The 21382-nt window shown below is 39.0% G+C and overlaps 1 protein-coding gene across 1 annotated transcript in view; it reads right to left on the bottom strand.

Moving 5' to 3' along the window:
* The window catches only part of FRAS1 (Fraser extracellular matrix complex subunit 1), a 680896-nt gene that overhangs the window by 293876 nt on the left and 365638 nt on the right, over positions 1 to 21382 (bottom strand). Inside the window, exons 21-22 of the mRNA XM_089676214.1 lie at positions 13581 to 13733; positions 10097 to 10240 (exon numbers count right to left, since the gene is read on the bottom strand). Of these exons, the coding sequence (XP_089532340.1) occupies positions 10097 to 10240; positions 13581 to 13733 (297 nt within the window). The remainder of the gene's footprint in view (positions 1 to 10096; positions 10241 to 13580; positions 13734 to 21382) is intronic.

Genomic DNA, 21382 nt, shown 5'->3' with positions numbered 1-21382 from the left:
TTTGATGTGATTCCTAGCATCGTCTCAGCAGACATCTATCTAAAAACCTGAATTAGCATATCAGTAAAGTCAAACAGAGGTTTCCTAGTGTCTATCACTTCACTAATACATTTGTGAAAGATATTTATTCAGACCAAAATATTCTAATGCATTTTTTGTACTTACGTGTTTGCAATTATACTTTATCATGACTCCCGATCTTTCAAAGTTACACTGCTTTAGTCCTTGTCTCCTTGAATATGCATAGTGTAAGCAAAGTAGAGAAAGCAACCCGCGCTTCAACTTTTGTTAAAAGCCACTGACATGTAAAGTGTTGAGACACACAACTTTTACAGGAGCTAAAGTGTATTTAAAGTGTGGGCTGTGATTGGAAGTCTGGCTTTAATTTCTCTATGCTGTACAAGAGGTAATATGGAAGTATCCAATGAAGAAATAACTATGGCTCCCCTCTGGGGATAGACGAGTAGGGTTTTTGTTCATTGGTTGTGCGCTGGTAAGTTGTGTATAAGCTACATAGTTTATATCTGCGACCTTTTCTGAAAGGGTATCTTTCTAATTTTCTTGGAATCTTCCCTATACAACACAAGGGACGTACAAAGGGCTAAAAGACAAGGAAGTGCAGAACTGAAGGTCTTACATGGAAGATATGCTAGTAGTTGGCCGATAAATAGGTTGCATTTGATATTCAAGGCGATTAGATACCTAATCATGGTGTCAATTCAACTAAGCGATAAATACTGGATGAATTTTTGAGAAAAATATCTCAGCGTTTTTCAACCACTGTGCCGCGGCACACTAGTGTGTCGTGAGATATTGTCTGGTGTGCCGTGGGAAAAATTGCAATTTCATCCGTAACATGTGGCCTCGGCTCACAAATAGACCAATCATTAGAACAGCAATGGGCAAACTACGGCCCGCGGAGCGTGATACTGTCAGGATGATCTGTCCCCCTCGACGTATCTGCGCATGTGCCGGAGATCGCCGATCGGCTGCTAATGCCTGAAACTGGCACATGCGCAGATACGTCGAGGGGGACAGATCCTCATAGGAGACAGATTTTCATGCTACACCGGAACGGCGAGAGGAACGCGCGGAGCAAAGGTAAGTGAATTGACACAGGGGTGCTTGGGGACTTAATATGGGGGATGAATTAATATGGGGGATGAATTACTATGGGGGATGAATTACTATGGGGGATGAATTACTATATGGGGGATGAATTACTATGGGGGATGAATTACTATGGGGGATGAATTACTATAGGGGGGATGAATTACTATGGGGGATGAATTACTATATGGGGGATGAATTACTATGGGGGATGAATTACTGTATGGGGGATTAATTACTATAGGGGGGATGAATTACTATGGGGGATGAATTACTATATGGGGGATGAATTACTATATGGGGGATGAATTACTATAGGGGGGATGAATTACTATATGGGGGGTGAATTACTATGGGGGATGAATTACTATGGGGGATGAATTACTATATGGGGGATGAATTACTATGGGGGATTAATTACTATATGGGGGATGAATTACTATGGGGGATGAATTACTATGGGGGATGAATTACTATATGGGGGATGAATTACTATGGGGGATGAATTACTATATGGGGGATTAATTACTATGGGGGATGAATTACTATATGGGGGATTAATTACTATGGGGGATGAATTACTATGGGGGATGAATTACTATATGGGGGATTAATTACTATGGGGGATGAATTACTATGGGGGATGAATTACTATATGGGGGATGAATTACTATGGGGGATGAATTACTATATGGGGGATTAATTACTATGGGGGATGAATTACTATGGGGGATGAATTACTATATGGGGGATGAATTACTATGGGGGATGAATTACTATATGGGGGATGAATTACTATGCTTACTATGGGGGAATATTACTATACTTACTATGGATGACACATACACATCATTCATCTACTCTTGGTCCGGCCCCCGGGTCCAATTATAAAATACTTTATTATTTCATAATAAAGTAATTATAAAATAATTTCTTTGTGTTTGATTCCTATTCAAGAGAATTACTTTATATATAGTCAATATAGGCACAGAGGTAAATTTTTTTAACATTTTCTAATGGTGGTGTGCCTCGTGATTTTTTTCATGAAAAAAGTGTGCCTTTGCACAAAAAAGGTTGAAAAACACTGAAATATCTCATACGGTATTTATCTCAAAAGTAGCAAAAATGCATTATTTAGGGAATGCATTATATATTTATGTTTTGCTATATTTATCACTTAAATGTAGTGTTATTTTTGGTGTTGTTTTTTCACAATTTTTTTTTACATGCTATCACTGCACCAGAGAAAGAAATAAATACACACAGAAATATAACTTTGAAAACATTCTAGTGTGCTTTCATTCACAGAATGATCTCCCTCATGAAATGTTACAATTTATTTTCATTCCTGAGCTCAGGAAAGAACATTTCCACACTAATACATTGTATGCTTTTTTTACTGGCCAGTGCAGAGTTACCCTCATTGTTATTTTGTACATTGTACATTGAACTATTGACTGCCTACTGTCAGGTGATAATGAATGTGTGTGTTCTTTAGTGAATTGAGTTTAATGATTTCTCACATCTGATATTTTACTTTGATGAATTGACTCTTATTATCTCATGCAATATTTCTGAAAAATGGGTCTGTCACGGAGCTGGTCCTTCCTTCCCCATCCTCCAGGTTTGCTGGCTGCCACCTCCCACCCCTCAGCAGCCCCTCACTCGTCTGTCCTGTCCATGCTGGGACTTCTAGTCCTCCGTGTCCCTGACACAGGCAGCCCTCAGCAGCCCTTCACCCCCCTGGCTTGCAGTCTGACCTCCTGCTGAAGGAATCCATAAACAGGCCCCCTCCTCCCTTCCCCCTCATGCACAAATTCCTGAGCTCCCTGGGCAGGTATGGAGACCTGGGAGACAGGGCCCGTTGCCATGGTAACCCGACAAGAAATCTCCGGTTACCAACAAGGCACATAGCTCTATACTTGAGAGAGCAAGGAAAACCCCCGTGTGTTCTCCTGGCTGCGTATGTGAGGGAAGGCTGTGCGGAGTGCCAGTTTCTCTCATCTGACAATTCCCCGACCATCCCCCGTCCTCCTCATCATCTCCCGGACTGTCTGTGCTGCCTGGAATCCCTGCACTGTGGAGGAATCTTCTGCTGTCCCCGTGAATCTGCCTGGATCTATCCCCTGCCTGGACTTAACCCCTTGTTCTCTGTGAACCTGCCTGGACTTAACCCCTTGTTCTCCGTGAACCTGCCTGGACTTAACCCATCCCTGCCTGGAGCCTCCTGTGTGGACTAACCCTGTGGATTAAAATACCCCTGTTGTTCCATATTGCCTTCCAGAGAACTGTACTGTGTTGCTGTGTCTGGTGTGGATCTGTGGATTAAAGGAACTGTTGTCTGAGCCCCAAACCCCCCCCCCCCCAATAAAAGCATGTTGGGTTATGTGCAATCTGCCTCTGTGCGCTCTCCGGTTCTCTTGACAGGGTCACATGACCTTTATATCGCATGTGGTATCCTTTAATGAATTGAACCCACATATCAAACAGCTAAGATGGTAGAACAAACTATTTATGGTTTAACCATGGTTCCTTAAACCTCATACACATGATGAGAATATCGGACGAAAAAACGGCCATTTTTCTTTGCATGCTAGTCTCATATCAAATATGAAGAGGTTACTAAAGTTATGAAAATTCTCGAAAGAGAGTATACAACTTCGGAAGTAATGCAATGTATTATATTGTATTGTAATGTGTTCTTTCATTTATGAGCATGGGCGGTCTTGGTCCCTCAATTTTTATGGACAAATACTCTACTAATTAAACAAAAATTGTTCTGTCATCACACATGAAAATTTTTCATGCTTGTGCCTTTGGATAATTTCGCATGAAATATCCTGATCGGCTCCCTAAAGCCGTGTACTAATGATGGGGTTATCAGATGATCTCTTCGAAAGCGTTATTTTTTTTCCAATTTTCTCATTGTATGTATTATTGTTCATTTCTGAACAATCACTGCTGTTGTTTCCAGTATGATAACAACATTTAACATACCCACAGAATGACCATATCTGTCAGATACAGACATCACAAAGGATGGACAAACCAGCAGTAGATCCTACAACCTAGATGCAGACGTTTCAGTATGAGCCAATCTGCCCATGTAAGACCATCTTGAGTCGACACACCATCACCATGGTATCAAAGAAGAATAATGGTGGAGGCAGAAGAAATCAATCAGATGATAAAGAAAAGATAAAATAAAAGGAAAACAAAATGCCAGAGCAGCGAAAAGGGGTGATGGAAATAAAGAACAGATATAAAACATTGCTATAAAATGAGCAAACAGGGTAAACAAAAGCATAAAGGCAATGGGTGCTTATACCTTAAAGGGCAATGCCACTTTCCTTGGGAAAAAAAACAGCAAATTAAAAATATATATACTGTATAGAATATAGAGTTGCTACACAAGCCATATTGTTATTTAATGTTATTACAAATTATCTTTCCTTTTCAATCTGCAGCATGTAAATTTCTCTAAAATTCAATAAAATATGGCGACCTAGAGACGTTCCAGAGAGTTGGTGTACAGAATGCCCCTCAGAAATGTAATTTTCTGCATGTGTGATTGGCTTGCTGCTTTCCCAGAAGTCTGCACTAAGATTCAAGTCAGATTTTACGCATCCTTTGCAGCACATAGTTCATTTTTGGTGAAATATTCCCAAACGGTTAATCAAATCCAAACAAATTTAGACCCCGCAACTTTCCTCATCTGCAACTGCATCAGCTGATTAATAATGAAAAAGTCATTTCCATTCATGTTCACTGTGCACATTGACACAGATGGCTTTTCTTCAAAGCAACAAAAGGTAGGAATCTGCAACAAAGTTTGTTAAAATCCCTGCAATGTACATTGGTCTCTCAGAGGGGGAATGTTTTTTGATGAACAAAAGTGGAGTTACTCTTTAAGCTGAAATGCATGGCACAGAAATCTAACGTGAGGACAGAATATAACAGGGGACAGAAATTGAATTGCTCTGCATGTAAAGACATGGAACCTGGGACCAAGCTGTCAACCGTTCCCATAAAACATGATATTGTTGAAACATATTTCAGAAATTAACTTTAAAAAATGTTCACTTTTTAAGAACTTTGCAAATCAGCCAAAGGTTACCTTGCTTCTTAGATTAGCCACAGAACAAACTAACAATTATCTGCAGTCATATAGCAAACAGAAATATTGGAGTCTTTCAGATGTCTGCCACTGTTAATCTAAATCCGTGCAGTAACTGGTTTTCTATGATGAAATTCTTGGTTTGTCTTTCAACACTATAAGATCTGGCTATTCCTCTTAACTTCATACTCCACATTTCTCATTGTCGACAAAAAGGTATTTCAGAACTAATGGTTCATGGAAGAACACTTCAGTTAAAAGAACAAACCTGAAAACAGCAGTTCAGAAAAAAAAAAACATAAATCTTTTATTTCAGGCAACAATAAGCTGCACTGTTAAGAAACAGATAACAAAGGTTCCAGGTAGGAGTCACGGTATGTCTTACAATAAAGTATTCTTTATTGGCAAGACTACAATACAAGATGCAGAAAGTCATATTTACTGTTGATTTGCTACTAAAAATCTTCCAAAAAAAAAAAATCACAACCCAAAGTAGTACACTTCAATATATACGGGAAGCAGGGCATGGATTCAGTCAGCCCTTTAAAGACCATAAAACAATAAGGTAATTCTATGTGAAAAACTATGACTGACATGCTGCATACAATACATGTGAAAATCCTCCAGAATGCACAGAAAATAATACTTTTAATGAACTAAGTTTTAATTTATTTTTAATGGTCTTTTATATCCCAGGTTTTCTCTGGCATAATGGCTGGATGCTACTGAATTTAAAGTAATTTTAAAGGTAAATTAAACAAAAAAACAAAAAACAAGCATGTCATACTTATCTGCTCTGTGCAGTGGTTTTGCACAGAGCAACCATTATCCTCCTCTTCTCAGGTCTCCTGTTATCGCTCCTAGCTCCTGTTCTCTGATGAGTGCCCCCATAGCAAGGCGCTTGCTATGAGGGCACTTGTGCATGTTCACTCCTGAGCCGGCTCTGGGTGTCCATTGACACATAGAGGCAGCTTGGACCCTCTTACTGATCTCTCCTCACTGGCTGTGACTGACAGCAAGAGCCAATGGCTCCCGCTGTTGCCTCTCTGTCCAATGAAGAGAGCCTTTGCTCTCGTGCACATTGTGGAATCGAGATCGGGCTCAGGCAAGTATAAGGGGTGCTGGAGGCCAAGAACTGCTTGCCAAAGGTTTTTTAACTTAATGCATAGAATGCATTAAGGTAAAAAAAAAACTTGGACCTTTAGAAACACTTTAGGGCTGGACAGTTATTTTGAAAGGGGTACTATAGACATTCAAACGTTTTCTGAAAGGGGAACTATAGATCTCTAAAGGTTTTCTGAAAGCGGAACTACAGACATTCAAATGTTTTTGGTTCAAAGGAACTATAGACATTCAAAGGAATATATTGAAAATACTAACTCAATGGGAATAATCCTATCAATGTGTATTAGGACTTGTTCACACCTGCGTTATACCTCAACTGTCGGTGTGCACCATAAAGGAGCTGCTCCGATGTCGTAATGATGAGTTGCACTGTTTACTTTTTCTTCCAATTTCATTGAAATTTCATTGAAATGTGGTAGTGTGACATATGGCATAAAAAAAGTCTGTACAAGGAAAATGACAGGCACATGGTTCAGCAGTCCATGTATATAGTAAGATAAGTTCCGATGTGGGCAGGGGTAATCCAGTAGGCACTAAGGGCAGGCTGCGATGGAGTGAAGAAAACTCTGCAATAGAAGAAACAAAAGGACACTGCAATTCCAAGCGTAAACTGTGAGGTAAGAAGGTAAGTATAGCAACTCACATCTTGGATAATAAAAACAGGCTCATAGGGAAGTGATGTAAAACCTCTGTAGACGTCTGCCTGCCTGAGGAAAGAGCACGCCGGCCGACTCTGGTCCCGCTCATGCTCAGAAACGTGTCACACCCCGATGACATCAGACGCCCAACGTGACTAACTCCGGACATATTGGAGACCCAGCCAGGCTTCACCATCCATGCTCTACTTGATGAAGCACCACCTACTGGCGGACCAAGGTTCAATCCTCTCTGGATCAGTCATCTACATCTGGCTACAGACATTTTACATTACTTCTCTATGAGCCTGTTTTTATTATCCAAGATGTGAGTTGTTATACTTACCTTCTTATTAAATATTGTCACACAGTTTACACTTAGAGGCGCTGTGTCCTTTTGTTTTTTGGCATATGGCAGAACAGAGTGACAGAATTATGTATGTGTTGGTGAGGTGCGCAATGGTGCAAGCACCTCTCCTACAAAGTGGCAGAGTATTACAGACAGAGAAGATATTATATTTGGAGAAGTTTGGAGAGTAAAGGAAATGTATTAAATATCTGTTCCAGAAGAACTTAAAGACAAAATTGATGCACAATTTTCTCAAAGACGCAACACAATAATTACGACTGTGAAACAAGCTAAAGTGACAAAAAGCATAGCTTGCTTTTTTATAGAAACAACAATCCCATGTGGGTTATCAATGTACATTGCAAGGATTTTAACAAACTTTGTTGTAGATTCCTACCTGTTTCTGCTCTAAAAGAATAGTTCTATGTTAGACTATGTCCGGAACAGAGTAATTCTGCATGGGAGTGACTAATGCATTTGAATCTGTTGATGCACTTTGTGTTCTGATGAAAAAAGTTACAATGTCTACATCCCTTTTGAAGGGATTATCCCTTAGGGAGTATCTCACCAAAAATGAAATTTTTATTGAAGAAAATACTCAAAGCATGACTTAAAGCAGAGTTAATCATGCAAGCTGGAAATTACATGTATGGAGGCATTGTGTAAAGAACACCTCCTGGTTGCCATACTGCATTGAATTTTACAGAAAACTAAGGCACTGCAAGTTGAAAAGGAAAGAGGATTTTTCATAACATAAATTACAATATGGCTTGTGTAGCAATTGTATATGTTATATTACTTTTTTCTATATGCTATTTTTTACACACAAAGTAACCCTTTAAGGCTTTGTTTATCTGAGTGAAACCTCCTTACTGTCTCATAAAGGATGAACCACTGGAATGAACTACTTTGAGTCCTGTAATCAAGGGGCTATTTGCAGCTTAGCAATGTGAAGAGGAGATTGAAGCTCAATCTACTGGCTGAATCTACAGGAAGATTCCAAAATATTAATGTCATATATGTACAAAGCGAATTAATTTTTTTAATTGTACAAATCTACTACTGTTGCTGCTAGCCTGGTGCTAAGTTTCATTTCCTTACCTAAAAAGTGGCACTGCTCTTACATAAAGAGGAAAAAAGTAATTGGTTATGTGGGTTTTGTATTATTGCTCACTCTCCTTCACTAAATATAATAAAAAAGGCTGACTGCAGCTGTGATTCAAGCAATAAATCTGTAGAAAGCAAAGTTTGCCAACAGCAGACAATCAGGGTCAAACAGAAAATTGTTATCACTTCAGTTAAAAGGAATCTGTGCCAAAACTATGTACAATAAAATATTTACATATTATAAACAAACTATAAAGGCACTATAAAAAAAAACCCTCATTTACCTTTGTAGCTATAGGCATGGCGGAGAAATTATTTTTTAAAGATGACAACAGAGGCACTGAAATCTTAGTTTTTTTCCCCCATAACCTTCTATTGAACCAGAATCTAGTCAGCCAGACAGCCTTCTACTATAAATAATCACTAGGGGGGATTAACAAAGAGTCGTGCAAGCACAAACTTGCACAACTCTTCTAAATTTAGAACATGGAGCAGAGCCCCTTTGTTTATAAGCAGCGTTCAGTTCTCTGTTCTGTGGCTGAAGCAGCCTGCTCCAACCTCCCTGCCATAACCTCCCGTTCAGCTCAGAGCAGAGGGAGAAAGAGGTTTGTTAACCCTGTAGTCTCTACTTATGCTGTGTAATCACAGGCAGGCAGAGAGAGAGGGATATGAGCTGTCTGCTGACAGCTTTCATCCTGTACCACAGGGTCTTATCTGGTGGGAATCTGCATCAGTTTTTCTATATAGAAAACTGCCATATTCTTTTCTTTAATCAGGTGCAGACCTAGTTTCTATTTTACTCTGAAACAGGTCTGTATGCTCTGCTAATGTGGCTCATGCTACTCCTGACAGTTAATGGTGTAGGAAGCTTAATTCATTCTCCAGCAGGTGTTTCTGTGCTGCTATACACCAACCAAAACCTAACTTTAATTCTTTGATGTGTCATCTGAGGATTTTTGAGAACAAATTACTTTGCAGTACAAGAAGCCAGAGAGATTGTGCAGAGAATGGTCTCTTTTACTGTTTAAAGCGGAACTAAACTCTCTCAATCAACATTGCCTATTTTTAGTCCTTATGCTGCTAGCATTTGTAGGTAGATAGGTATGTACAGTATACTATATTTACTTCTTTTAAACTTTCGTTTAGATTTCTTCAGTTACCTCCTGGTTTCCAGGCCTAAGCAAAATTATGTCATACATCTCATGAATCTTCAGGTGGGGTTTTCTCAGCTAAAGCACACTCTCCTGCCTGCATGCCTGAGCTAAGGGCTGAGTTAAGGATTCCAGGAAGTAAATGCTACATGAATCATTTGCTCTTTTACTCAAAATGGCATCAACCAGAAATGCTAAGTTGGGTGATTTTCAGTGTGATTTCTCAGCAAAACAAAATAAAGAGACATGGATGGATGGAATATTAAAAACAAATTAAATAGCATTTTTAGTTTGTGGTGCTTAGATGCAGTTTAGTTCCCCTTTAAAACATGAATATTTAAGTAGATTAATGTCCGTATTCTAAGCAAATGTACTTAAAAGAATTCTGATTGGCTGCTAAGATACATTTTGCAGTTACCTTTTCCTGCATGAGTCTTTTAATTTAAATACTGTCTACAAAATTATTTAAATCTGGGCTGCTAATAACAGCAGAGATACACACCCTTGCACACATTTCCATCCTGGTAGTAACCTTGAGCACAAATCTGAGTACACATGCCACTGTGAGACAAAACAAGACCATCCTCACAGGAAGTACACGAGTTTAGGTCTGGACCACTGCAGGCTTTACAAGACAGGTGACAACCTGAAGCAAACAGAGACAAATAATTGATAAAGTATCACCAAAATCCAAGATGCAAGAAGACAAAAATGCAATCAAGAAAATGAAGTTTAAGCAATAAAGATACTAATTAGCAAAAATACATTCTAGTTATGATATTTGCATAAACATATCAGTTCCACCCTTTAGACCTGGCAAATTACACTAAATTGCACAAGCATGATTTTTGATTAATGATTTGTTCCTCATTGATTGGTGTGTGCCATAGGCTCTGTTATTTCTTATTGACCAGCTACAGGGTCAATACCTAGTTTGCATTCTTATTTCTACTCTCAGACTCTGCTCTTATTCTGTAGACTGAGCAAGTCAAGAGTTTACTTAACCACTTGCCTACTGGGAACTTATACCCCCTTCGTGCCCAGGCCAATTTTCAGCTTTCAGCTCTGTCTCATTTTGAATGACAATTGCGAGGTCATGCAACACTGTACCCATATGAAATTTTTATAATTTTTTTCTCACAAATAGAGCTTTCTTTTGGTGGTATTTAATCACCACTGGGTGTTGTATTTTTTTCACTATTAACAAAAAAAAGAGCAAAAAATTTGAAAAAAAAGTTTTTCTTTGTTTCTGTTATAAAATTTTGCAATCAGATAATTCTACTCCTTCACTGATGTGTGTTGATGAAGCTGCACTGATAGGCATCACTGATGGGCATTGATAGGCAGCACTGATGAGGGAGCACTGTTGAGGCGGCACGTATGGGCACTGATAGGTGGCATTGATGGGCAGCACTGATGGGTGACACTGACTGGTGGCACTGCTGGGCACTGATGGGTGGCACTGCTGGGCAGCACTGATGGGTGGCACTGCTAGGTACTTCTGGGCGGCACTGATGGTGGCACTGATAGGGGACACTGCTGTGCACTGGTGGGTGTCACTGCTGGGCACTGGTGGGTGGTAATGCTGGGCACTGGTGGGTGGCACTGCTGGGCAGAACTGCTGGGCACTGATCATCAGGGCACTAATCATCAGTCCCGATCTGTTCTCTGACAATTGTCAGTTATCGGCAGTAGAAAAGGCAGCTGATAACCAGCAATTGTATTTACCCTGAGATCGCCGGGTGCACGCCACTGGGGGCGCGTTCTGGGAGGACTTCATAGGACGCCCTCCCAGAACTGGACAACCATGCTGTAGCCGTAATTTGGCTATAGCACGGTTGCCAAGTGGTTAAACAGGTTAGATGTATTATAATTAAGCAATTGCATCTGCATTGCAATTAACACCTGTAACACACAGCATTTGATATTCTCATTACATAGTCAAATGGTGTTTATGTTATACAAACATAAGCTTAATGTGTTAGGTATATTTTAAACTACACTCTGTGCACAACTATTAAGCAAGTGAAAATTTTGACCAATTCATCATTTTTATGCATTTTAGTTGTCCAACTCCAAGCTGTATAACCTTGAATGCTTATTGAATTTAAGCATATCAGGTGAAGTGTATTTGTCTAATGAGGGAGGGTGTGGATTAAGGAGATCAACACCCTATATGAAGGTGTGCATAATTATTAACCAGCTTCTTTTCTTCAAGCAAAATGGGCCAAAAAAAAGATTTAACTGACTGCGAAAAGTCAAAAATTGTAAAAAGTCTTTCAGAGGGATGCAGAGCTCTTGAAACTGCTAAGATATTGGGGTGTGATCACAGAACCATCAAACGCTTTGTTGAAAATAGTCAATGGGGTCACAAGAAATGCATTGAGACGCAAATTAACTGCTAAAGATTCGAGAAGAATCAACGTGAAGTTACCAGGAACCCATTATCTTCCAGTGCTGTCATATTCCAGAACTGCAAACTACCTGGAGTGCCCAGACGAACAAGGTGTTCAGAGCTCAGAGACATGCCCAAGGTAAGGAAGGTTGAAACCCGACCATCACTGAACAAGACACATACGTTGAAATGTCAAGACTAGGCCAAGAAATATCTGAAGAAGGTTTTAGGAAATGATGAGATAAGAGTGACTCTTGACGGACCAGATGGATGGGCCCGTGGTTAGATCAGTAACGGGCACAGAGCTCCACTTCGACCCAGACACCAGCAAGGTGGAGGTGGGGTACTGGTATGGGCTGGTATTATTAAAAATTAGGTAGTTTGACTTTTTTGGGTTCAAGATAGACTCAAAATCAACTCCCAAACCTACTGCTAGTTTATAGAAGATACTTTCTTCAAGAAGTTGTACAGGAAGACCATGGTATTTATGCAGGACAATGCTCCATCGTATGCATCAAAGTATTATAAGACTTAAATATGAAAGAATAATGACATGGCCCCCTTCCTTACGTGACCTAAACCCTATTGAACTTGTGGGCCCTTCTTAAATGGGGTATTTACGGTGAAAAAAACAGCACACTTCTCTGAACAGTCTCTGGGAGGCTGTGGTTGCTGCTGAACAAAAAGTTGATCACTAACAGATCAAGAAACTGACAGACTCCATGAATGGAAGGCTTATGACTGTTATTGAAAAGAAGGTTGACTATATTGGTCACTGATTGTTTTATTGAAATATCAGGAATGTTTATCTGTAAATTTTGAATTGTTTATTATTCTCACTTTAACAGATAAAAATAAACAAGTGAGATGGGAAAATTTTTAGTTTTTGATTTAGTTGCATAATAATTCTGCTAATAATTGTGCATGCTAATAGTTGCACAATAATTGTGCACACATGGATATTCTCCTAAGTAAGACAAAATCTCACTTTTACTTTCTTAAGTATTCAGGTTTGAGGCTTATTAACATTTTGGATTGATTGAGAGCAATGTAGTTACAACTTGCCTAATAATTGTGCACACAGTGTATACAGATAGTGCAAAGTGCAGAATAGTAATGTATTGTCAAAGGGCACATGGACTTATAGAGGCTTCAAAGTTCTCCAGCATAAAATCCATCCATGTTAACCAATGCAAGCATGTTCGATGTATTTCACCAAGTATGACGCTTGTGCTCTTGGGGAAATATGGATTTTACATGCATGCACAAACAAATGCTAATTCAGAAACCATCTCAATTTATACAAGTATGGCCATGTATAGCCATTCATATGTATCTGTCTAAGGCACCTGAAGATTACCAGGGATTCTATACTAGAGGACTCTGGAGCCTTTACACATCTGTGTACTTGAGGCCTTAGCCATGCCCAGAGTCATAATTGTTTTCTTTTATCAGTGCTGGAACTTTTTGTGCTCTATGCAAGCTGAAGTCCAGGGGGAATGGACCGGATGAAGTAGTTAAGATTCTCATGTCTGTAGGGCTCACTGAAGGTATACATAAGATGAATGGCCATTTTACATTTGTGTCTTACCTTTACAGTTTCTTCCCTCTACATAAAACCCAGCAGGACATTCTGGAATACAGCGGTCTCCAAGAAAGTAATATCGGGAGAACTGGCATTTTAAACATACACTTCCAGTATCATGTAAATTGGCAACACAGTATTGACACTGTGGATGACAATCTAAAAGAAAACAGCAGTTATAATTTTCAGATTTATGTAAATTTACTTCATACATAACTTCTTTATATGCAAAGTGAAGTGAAAAGTGGTTTGTGCTAGAAAACATAAATGTATATAGTGTGGGTTATTGAATAGCTTTTGAACAAAGATGGAGACTGTCATTGTTGATCTCTGTGCCTTCAGTACTTTCTAAGCCATTGACGAACTGATTTGACTTTTCAGATCTACATGCTTGTTTCAGATCGGTGCTAGCCAAGCCACTAGTCTATAATTTTAGAAGAAGGCCAGCAGTGCCACCTCCAACAACCTCTGCCTACAGGTTACCTTTAGGACACATTCACTTTATTTTTGGATTGTGGTGTTTTTAAATGGTCTGCCAACATACCACAGAGCAGCCAAAAAACTGATAAGCACAATTTTTTCTGAACAACACAATGCACAGTTTGTGCATCATGGTGCACTGCAGAGCAGGTGTATTGTCCACTACTGTATTAGTGTTTTGGGGCATCAATCAAAATGAATGACACTGCAACATGCCACTGTATATCATGTTTATTACCATAGCAGAGTTTTCTTTTACAAGATATAACATGGCACACTTTGATTGCAATCTAGTGTTTTTTCACCTGAAATGGAATTTCCGATGTAAATACTAATTGGACCCTTACTGAAGATCTCTCCGCAAAAAACAGATGGTCCTTTAGTAACAGTATTGATTTTACTTTGTCAAAGAAGAAAACTAATTATGCACTAACACTAGAAGTTTTAAATGAGTCCAGGCAGGGTTCACCCCCTTAGTCCAGGTTGTTTGTGTAGTGTGAGTGCTCCAAACCCCACCCAAGAACTGTTAAAGAGGTTATAATGTCAAAAGGTTTTATTTTACCTTAAAGCGGAGCTCCAGTCTCTGAAGAAAAAAAAAAAAGTCAGCAGCTACAAAAGCTGTAGCTGCTGACTTTTACAAAACCGCCACTTACCTGTCCAATGATCCAGCGTTGTGTTCGCACACGCCGTCCTCTCTCCCCAGCGCCAGAATCTTAAGTGTGAGCACCCAGCTGTGGCAGCGTGTGGCTTCACAGCCTGGTGCCCACTGTGCATGCGTGAGTAGTGCCGCGCATTGTGAATGGTCCCATAGTCTTCTGGGACCTGTTATGTGTGGGGGACAGGGAGCAGGGGGAACAGTCCTTAAAGTGGAACTTCCCCTTTTGGATGGAGCTCCACTTTAATGCATTCTATGCATTAAGGTTAAAAAAATTTCAATAGCTGTTCCTCCCCCCCTAAATACTTACCTGAGTCCTACATCACAGGCTTGACTGAGAGCAGAGAGAGCCACTGTCAAATCCTGTAAGGAGGGAGAGGGGGATGGGACCAAGACATGCTGTGTGTCTATGGCCACTGGGTTGAGCTGCTGCTTCTCCTCCATTAAGAAAGTTCTTTCATTGTTTTCTCAATGGAGGGAAAGGACAGAGGGGCAGCCTGAAGCTATTAATCCAATGGCACTGAAAGTCCTACAGTTAAGATTTCTCTACAATCCAGCTGTCTGCATGACAAGGTACAAACGTCATTACTGGCCTAAACTTCAGCTTTAAAAGTTGGGTTCATTTTTGACAGATCCACAGGTACTGTACTTGAAAGGTTTTTAACAGAACACAGGACAAAGCGCACGCAATGCAGAGATGTACTGCATATGTTTTTTTTCTCTTTTTTTCTTTGCATCGACTTACACTTTAAATCTGTTATATGTAAACTGAGCTTTCACTCCTCAAGGTGTAGTTGAGATAGGCACAAGCACACAGAAAATGTGCAAGTAGGCTGTTAGTGTTTTGTATTCACTGGTTGATGAAGTTTTTTTTTCTATCCCCCTCCTCATTGCTATTAGGGATTATTTCTTTATTATGTGTATAATGAAGAATATCAGGAAAAGGCAACACCGTTAACTGCCTTTGTAATGGTTATGGTTGTTGGTAAAACTGGAAATAGAGATACTGGGGCACTGGAGTTCCCAACATATATTAGGAACCAGAATCATTTTCAAGTTTGAAATATAATTTTTTTATAGGGCTGGTCTTTCAGTACTTTGTTCAGTAAGGGAAAAAATTCAAAATTGTGTGTTATTTCAAGAACAATCAGAATTTTTTTCACAGTCCCTTGTAAGACACTGAGAAATGTGCCAGGCAACTCCAACAAAAATGCACAGGACCTACATTATCAGTGGCTGCTCAATGATGGAATCAGAAGCTGACAGATTCAGAAGATGACTGGCAGAACATGTCAGTGTTCGTGGATGCTGTGAGGATGAGCATACTGAGGATGAGGTTGAGGATGCTGCATTGCTGGATAAGGGCACACTTGAAGGTAATGCCATAATGTGCATTTATGCTGTACAAACTTGTACATTATGGCAACAGCGTAGTTTCTCTTTAACAAGGCCATCCCACTATTCACACTTTATGTGTGCATATGTACATGTGGAAAGGAGATTAGCTTATAAGGCCCTTAGGGGGAAAGAACCAGTGCAAGCAGTTCAATACATAGCTGCTGGAATGGATATATTTATCAAATTGATAGATTTCATCAGATTTCATTCATGTAGTTTCAAGTTCCAACAAACATAAACATTGTACTTCTCTGTATTTTAATTCATGAACCATTTAGTTATGTATTATTTATGTATTTTTGTTCCCACGTTAACACGTCAGATAGAGCATGTGTAAAATGCACTGCCTGAGAAATGGTAATACTCATACTTTTAGTGTCATTTTCACACATCTTCTTCATGCTTATGCCCTTATGTAAGCACTGTACTACATTATGTTAATCATGCCAAGTTGTATTTTTGTTGTTTTTGCTATTTTTGAAATATCAATAAAAATACATAAAAATATATGTAATGACTATTAGAAAAAAGAAATATTACTCGAGCAGGATACTATAAGAAAAAATAAAATCAACACAGCTTGTATTCATCATATCTATAGTGTATTCTTGGTCTTCTGGTGTTAACAAATACATTTCTGATGCCAGAAAGCATAAGCAATTTTCACATATAGAAAAGTTTATAAGTTAAAAAAATCCCAATAGTAAAATGATTTTTTAGATAATTGTGTTCATAAAGATGAACTAATGATTTGGAAATCTCACTGAAAGTGAAGACGTGCTGTTATTCAGTTATGAGTGCCAGCATCCCCAGTCAGTGGAGTATTGTAGTCATGAAATAGAAAGTTAGTTTAACATTCAATAAATTTTACTTTTGTACAGAAAGGCAAATAAAACCATCTATTAAAGTGTATGTAATGTCACAATGTACTTTTAAAGTTTGGATAGTGTAGAGAAATGTTTAAATACCTGACAGTTTTTTTTGTTTGTCTGTGTACCTTTGGGAAAATATCCATTCACTTACTGTCCCAGAGGAAGGTAGAAGAAATTTCCCAAAGGTAGTAGAATTCCCCTCTTTCAAAACTTCTTGGATCAAGTGTCCCTATTGGTTTTCCCTGTTCCTCTTGTTCTGGGGAAAGCTTTAAAGTTTTGGATTTCCTCTTATTTTCTTTCTAAATATGGTCACCAGTACACAAAGATGGGTCAATTTCCCCAGTATGGACACAAAAAGCTATAAAACCTTCACAGAAGGTCTAACCCATGCCTTCACTATCCAAAACATAGAGAATAATTTGCATAGAGATACAATTTAAGTGACGGTAAATGTAATGTAATTTATAGTATTCTTTCTTTTAGCATGCAACCATTCACAGAGAATATGCATGCTGATATAAGACATCTTGCTAGTGCTTGGAAAAATTACAGCTTGTATTAGAATTTATTCCAGAAGGCAAGATTACTGTCATCAGTTCCAATACTTCCCCCTATGGATTACATTATAAAGGAACCAAGACTTTCACATCTTCTAAGCAGAAGAAAGTAATTCCTATTATCACTGAAGGCATAATGACAGATATGAGAGAGGTAATGTGCGTGCATAAAACGTAATGCACAGCATATTAGCAGATTGCTCACTTGCGCTGGTATACAGTACTCTAGACAAGTACATCAATTTAATGAAATAAATTTCAAATATTGGCATACACAAATCCACTTCATTTGTAATGTAATACACAGCATTTATTAGTAATAACCAAGCTAAAATGATATAAAGCTTAGTAAACAAAATGCTGCAAAACTAAAATTGCTTTGCCTTGAAAGTTGAAAGGTAGTTTAAATTTTTTAAACTGTCTAGTTCACATAGAATATGTAATTACACCCAGTAAAAAAATACCCCCCTTTATTAATCTTTCAGCAGTAACTCTGAAATTAGGGAATTAAAATTACGCTGGTAGCTCGTTCTCAGTCAAAGTGGAATTATACTTCTAAATCTACAGTCATAATATAATTTTTTCTTTCAACAATGGCTTTCTTCTTGCCACTCTTCCATAAAGGTCAGATTTGTGGAATGCACGACTAATAGTTGTCCTGTGGACAAATTCTTCCACCTGAGATGTGGATCTCTGCAGCTCCTCCAGAATTACCATGGGCCTCTTGCCTGCTACTCTGATTAATTCTCTGCTTGCCTGGCCAGTCAATGTAGGTGGATGGCCATGTCTTGGTAGGTTTGCAGTTGTGCCATACTCTTTGCATTTTTGAATGATGGATTGAACAGTGCTCCGTGAGATTTTCAAAACTTGGGATATTTTTTTATAACCTAACCTTGCTTTAAACTTCTCCACAACTTTAAGCCTGAGCTGTCTGGTGTGTTCCTTGGCCTTCATGGTGCTGTTTATTCACTAATGTTCTCTAACAAACCTCTGAGGGCTTCACAGAACAGCTGTATTTATACTGAGATTAAATTGCACACGGGCGGACTGTATTTATCAGAGTAAAGGGGGCTGAATACAAATGCATGCCACACTTTTCAGATATTTATTTGTAAAAAATGTTGAAAACCGTTTATCGTTTTCCTACCACTTCACAATTATGTGCCACTTTGTGCTGGTCTATCACATAAAATCCCAATAAAATACATTTACGTTTTTGGTTGTAACATGACAAAATGTGGAAAATTTCAAGGGGTATGAATACTCTATCAAGACACTGTTAGGGGTACAGGGTATACCCTACATATCTAAACAATATAAAACATATGCCACGCTAATAAAGTGATCAATATAAATGAAAGTCCAACATAAATACAAAGTCCATGCAAACATTTCCACCACTGTGTAATCCTTTCCAAAAGAGGGTGCTCTTGAAACATGTAAAACTCCCAAGCGCTCCTTCAACTAAGGCACATTTATGTGCTTAAACACAATGAATGTGACTCTTAGCCTTTGAGAAGTCAAAACACACTCTATATGAAGATAATATGTTCCAGCGCGCCTCGGACAGCATCCCAAATAATCAGTAAGTGCTCAGGGTTCCCCCAGAGGTTGGGAGGGGTTCCTTGACCAATTTCTGCCTCTCCGATAAGTTCCCACTGACACCATTGATCTGTTTAGTTATTTGTAAGGGGGAAATTCTTTCCAATAACCACAAGTGTAAGAAGCATAGTCATTTTTAGCAGGGGTTTGCAAAGACCAGAAAGTTATTTCAAGGGTTCCTCTGTGTTGAAAAGGCTGAGAAAGGCACATCTATAGCATACAGTGTTAGCTGGTAAACACATGGCATGCCTGGGTAAGGTGGTTGGAAAGCTTATATCACTTAGTTATGAGAGGGCTAAGAGATCTGGCTAATTTGTCTATAATAGAAGTGTTAGATTAAATTATTTTCCCATTAAAAGAGAAAAAGTGTGATTAGCATACATCTGCATAAAATGGCACTGTCCTTGCACAATGTCTGTTTACTACTGCAAATGAAAAACAAATTAAAAAACCAGGATAACCTTTTTAAAAGGTTGATTATGGCACCTTATTTTTTAGAAATAATCCTGGATTATTTGTTTTATTCATTTTTTAGATTTACATATTTATGTAAACCTAAATTCTATTATGCAAAACAATTTTTTTCTGAAATTATTAGTCTTCTTATTCATTGGAGAAAATAATTTGAGCAAATGAAATAAAGCTACTTCCGGTGATCTACGAATGTTAATTCCTGTTACCGAGTAAATGAAGTTAAACATTCGGATCCAAAATCTATTCACTACCGGACATTTCCACCAGATATGGAGCATAGTGCCCTCTTGTCCGCAATTTCAAAAGCAATTAGGTGATACTGATGAAAACATTTTAGCAAGGCATATAGGAACTAGATACCAGCGAAGTAGTGTTTTATAATTGGATTCGATAAGAGCAGCATTAATCGAAATCTTTGATAGAGTATGGGCCATATTCCGCCAAATGTCCAGGTCTAGTGAGCTATTCAAATCCCTTTCCCACTGAGTCATGTAAGATAATTTAGTAAGTGGATCGACAAGGGAAGCATAGATAATAGACAAACGACCTCTCATCATCCCAGTAGCCCCACAGGAGATCTCTACAGGAGTAAGTGTGCAAGGTTCTACGAGTAATTTGAGTTTACTAGTAATAAAAGATATAAGTTGATGGTAGCAGAAAAATTCACTGGAGGGCATCTGATAATTTGTCAAAAAGCATTGGAGAGAATGAGGACGAAGTCCATTCAGGAAATCTCCAATACGCAGTAAACCCTTATTCATCCACTATTGACATGCAGATGGTGATAAGCCAGGAACAAATTCAGGGTTATAAAAAACTGGAGCTAATGGGGTATGTAGAGGCAGAGAGGTTTGCGTGCCCGCCATCTATCCCACACGATTAATGAATAGGACAATGTAGGACATAGGATAGGAGAACGCAATCGACTAGGGAGCCACATGAGAGCACCAATAGCGTAAGGGTGACAAGATAAGGCCTCGATGCCAACCCACTGGGGAACATAACCCCTAGCGGTAGTGCAAGATAGCTGTGCCATTTGAGCCACCTGAAAAAAAATCAAAAGATTAGGAAGTCCCAAACTGCCATACTTTTTTAGGGAAAATAGAGTTGACTTGTTAACCCTAGGACGTTTTCCTTTCCATATAAATCTAGAGACTGCTGCTTGTAATAGCAACAATTCCCATTTGGGTACCATGATCATAAACGTCCTAAAGTAGTACAACAATCTCGGTAAAAAGGTCATCTTAATAGAGCTACTTCTACCAAACCAGGATAGGGGAAGATCCTCCCAGTCTTGTAGGTCAGTTTTGAGTCGTTTAAATAGCGGGGGATAATTGGTCCTATATAACGACGAGATAGAGTTCGTGAGGTGAATCCCCAAATAAGGGAGAGAACGAGAGGCCCACTGAAAGTCGAAGTTGTCCCGCAGATATTGGACCTCCGAATCAGGTAAGGAGATATATATAAAGCAGTTGTTTTAGAGGAATTAAGAGTGAGACCAGAGGCCACAGAGAAACAATGAAACAAGTGGAGGAGACCAGGTAAATACGTTCAAGGGTTAGATATATACATGAGGACATCATCAGCAAATAAGGCACAGTTATGATCTCGTTGACCACGGAGGATGCCCGAAATAGTGGGATCAGCGCAGATAGCAATCGCGAGTGGTTCCATTGCCAAAGCAAATAGTAAGGGAGAAAGGGGGCATCCCTGTCTAGTACCTCGCTTTATAGACAGGGAGGCTGATTTATATCCACGAATGGAAACTTG

The sequence above is a fragment of the Staurois parvus genome, unplaced genomic scaffold (assembly GCF_062004578.1).
Source record: "Staurois parvus isolate SC_StPar_1 unplaced genomic scaffold, SC_StPar_1.0 ptg000013l, whole genome shotgun sequence".
Lineage (NCBI taxonomy): Eukaryota > Metazoa > Chordata > Amphibia > Anura > Ranidae > Staurois > Staurois parvus.
This window is presented reverse-complemented; position numbering and strand designations above follow the sequence as displayed.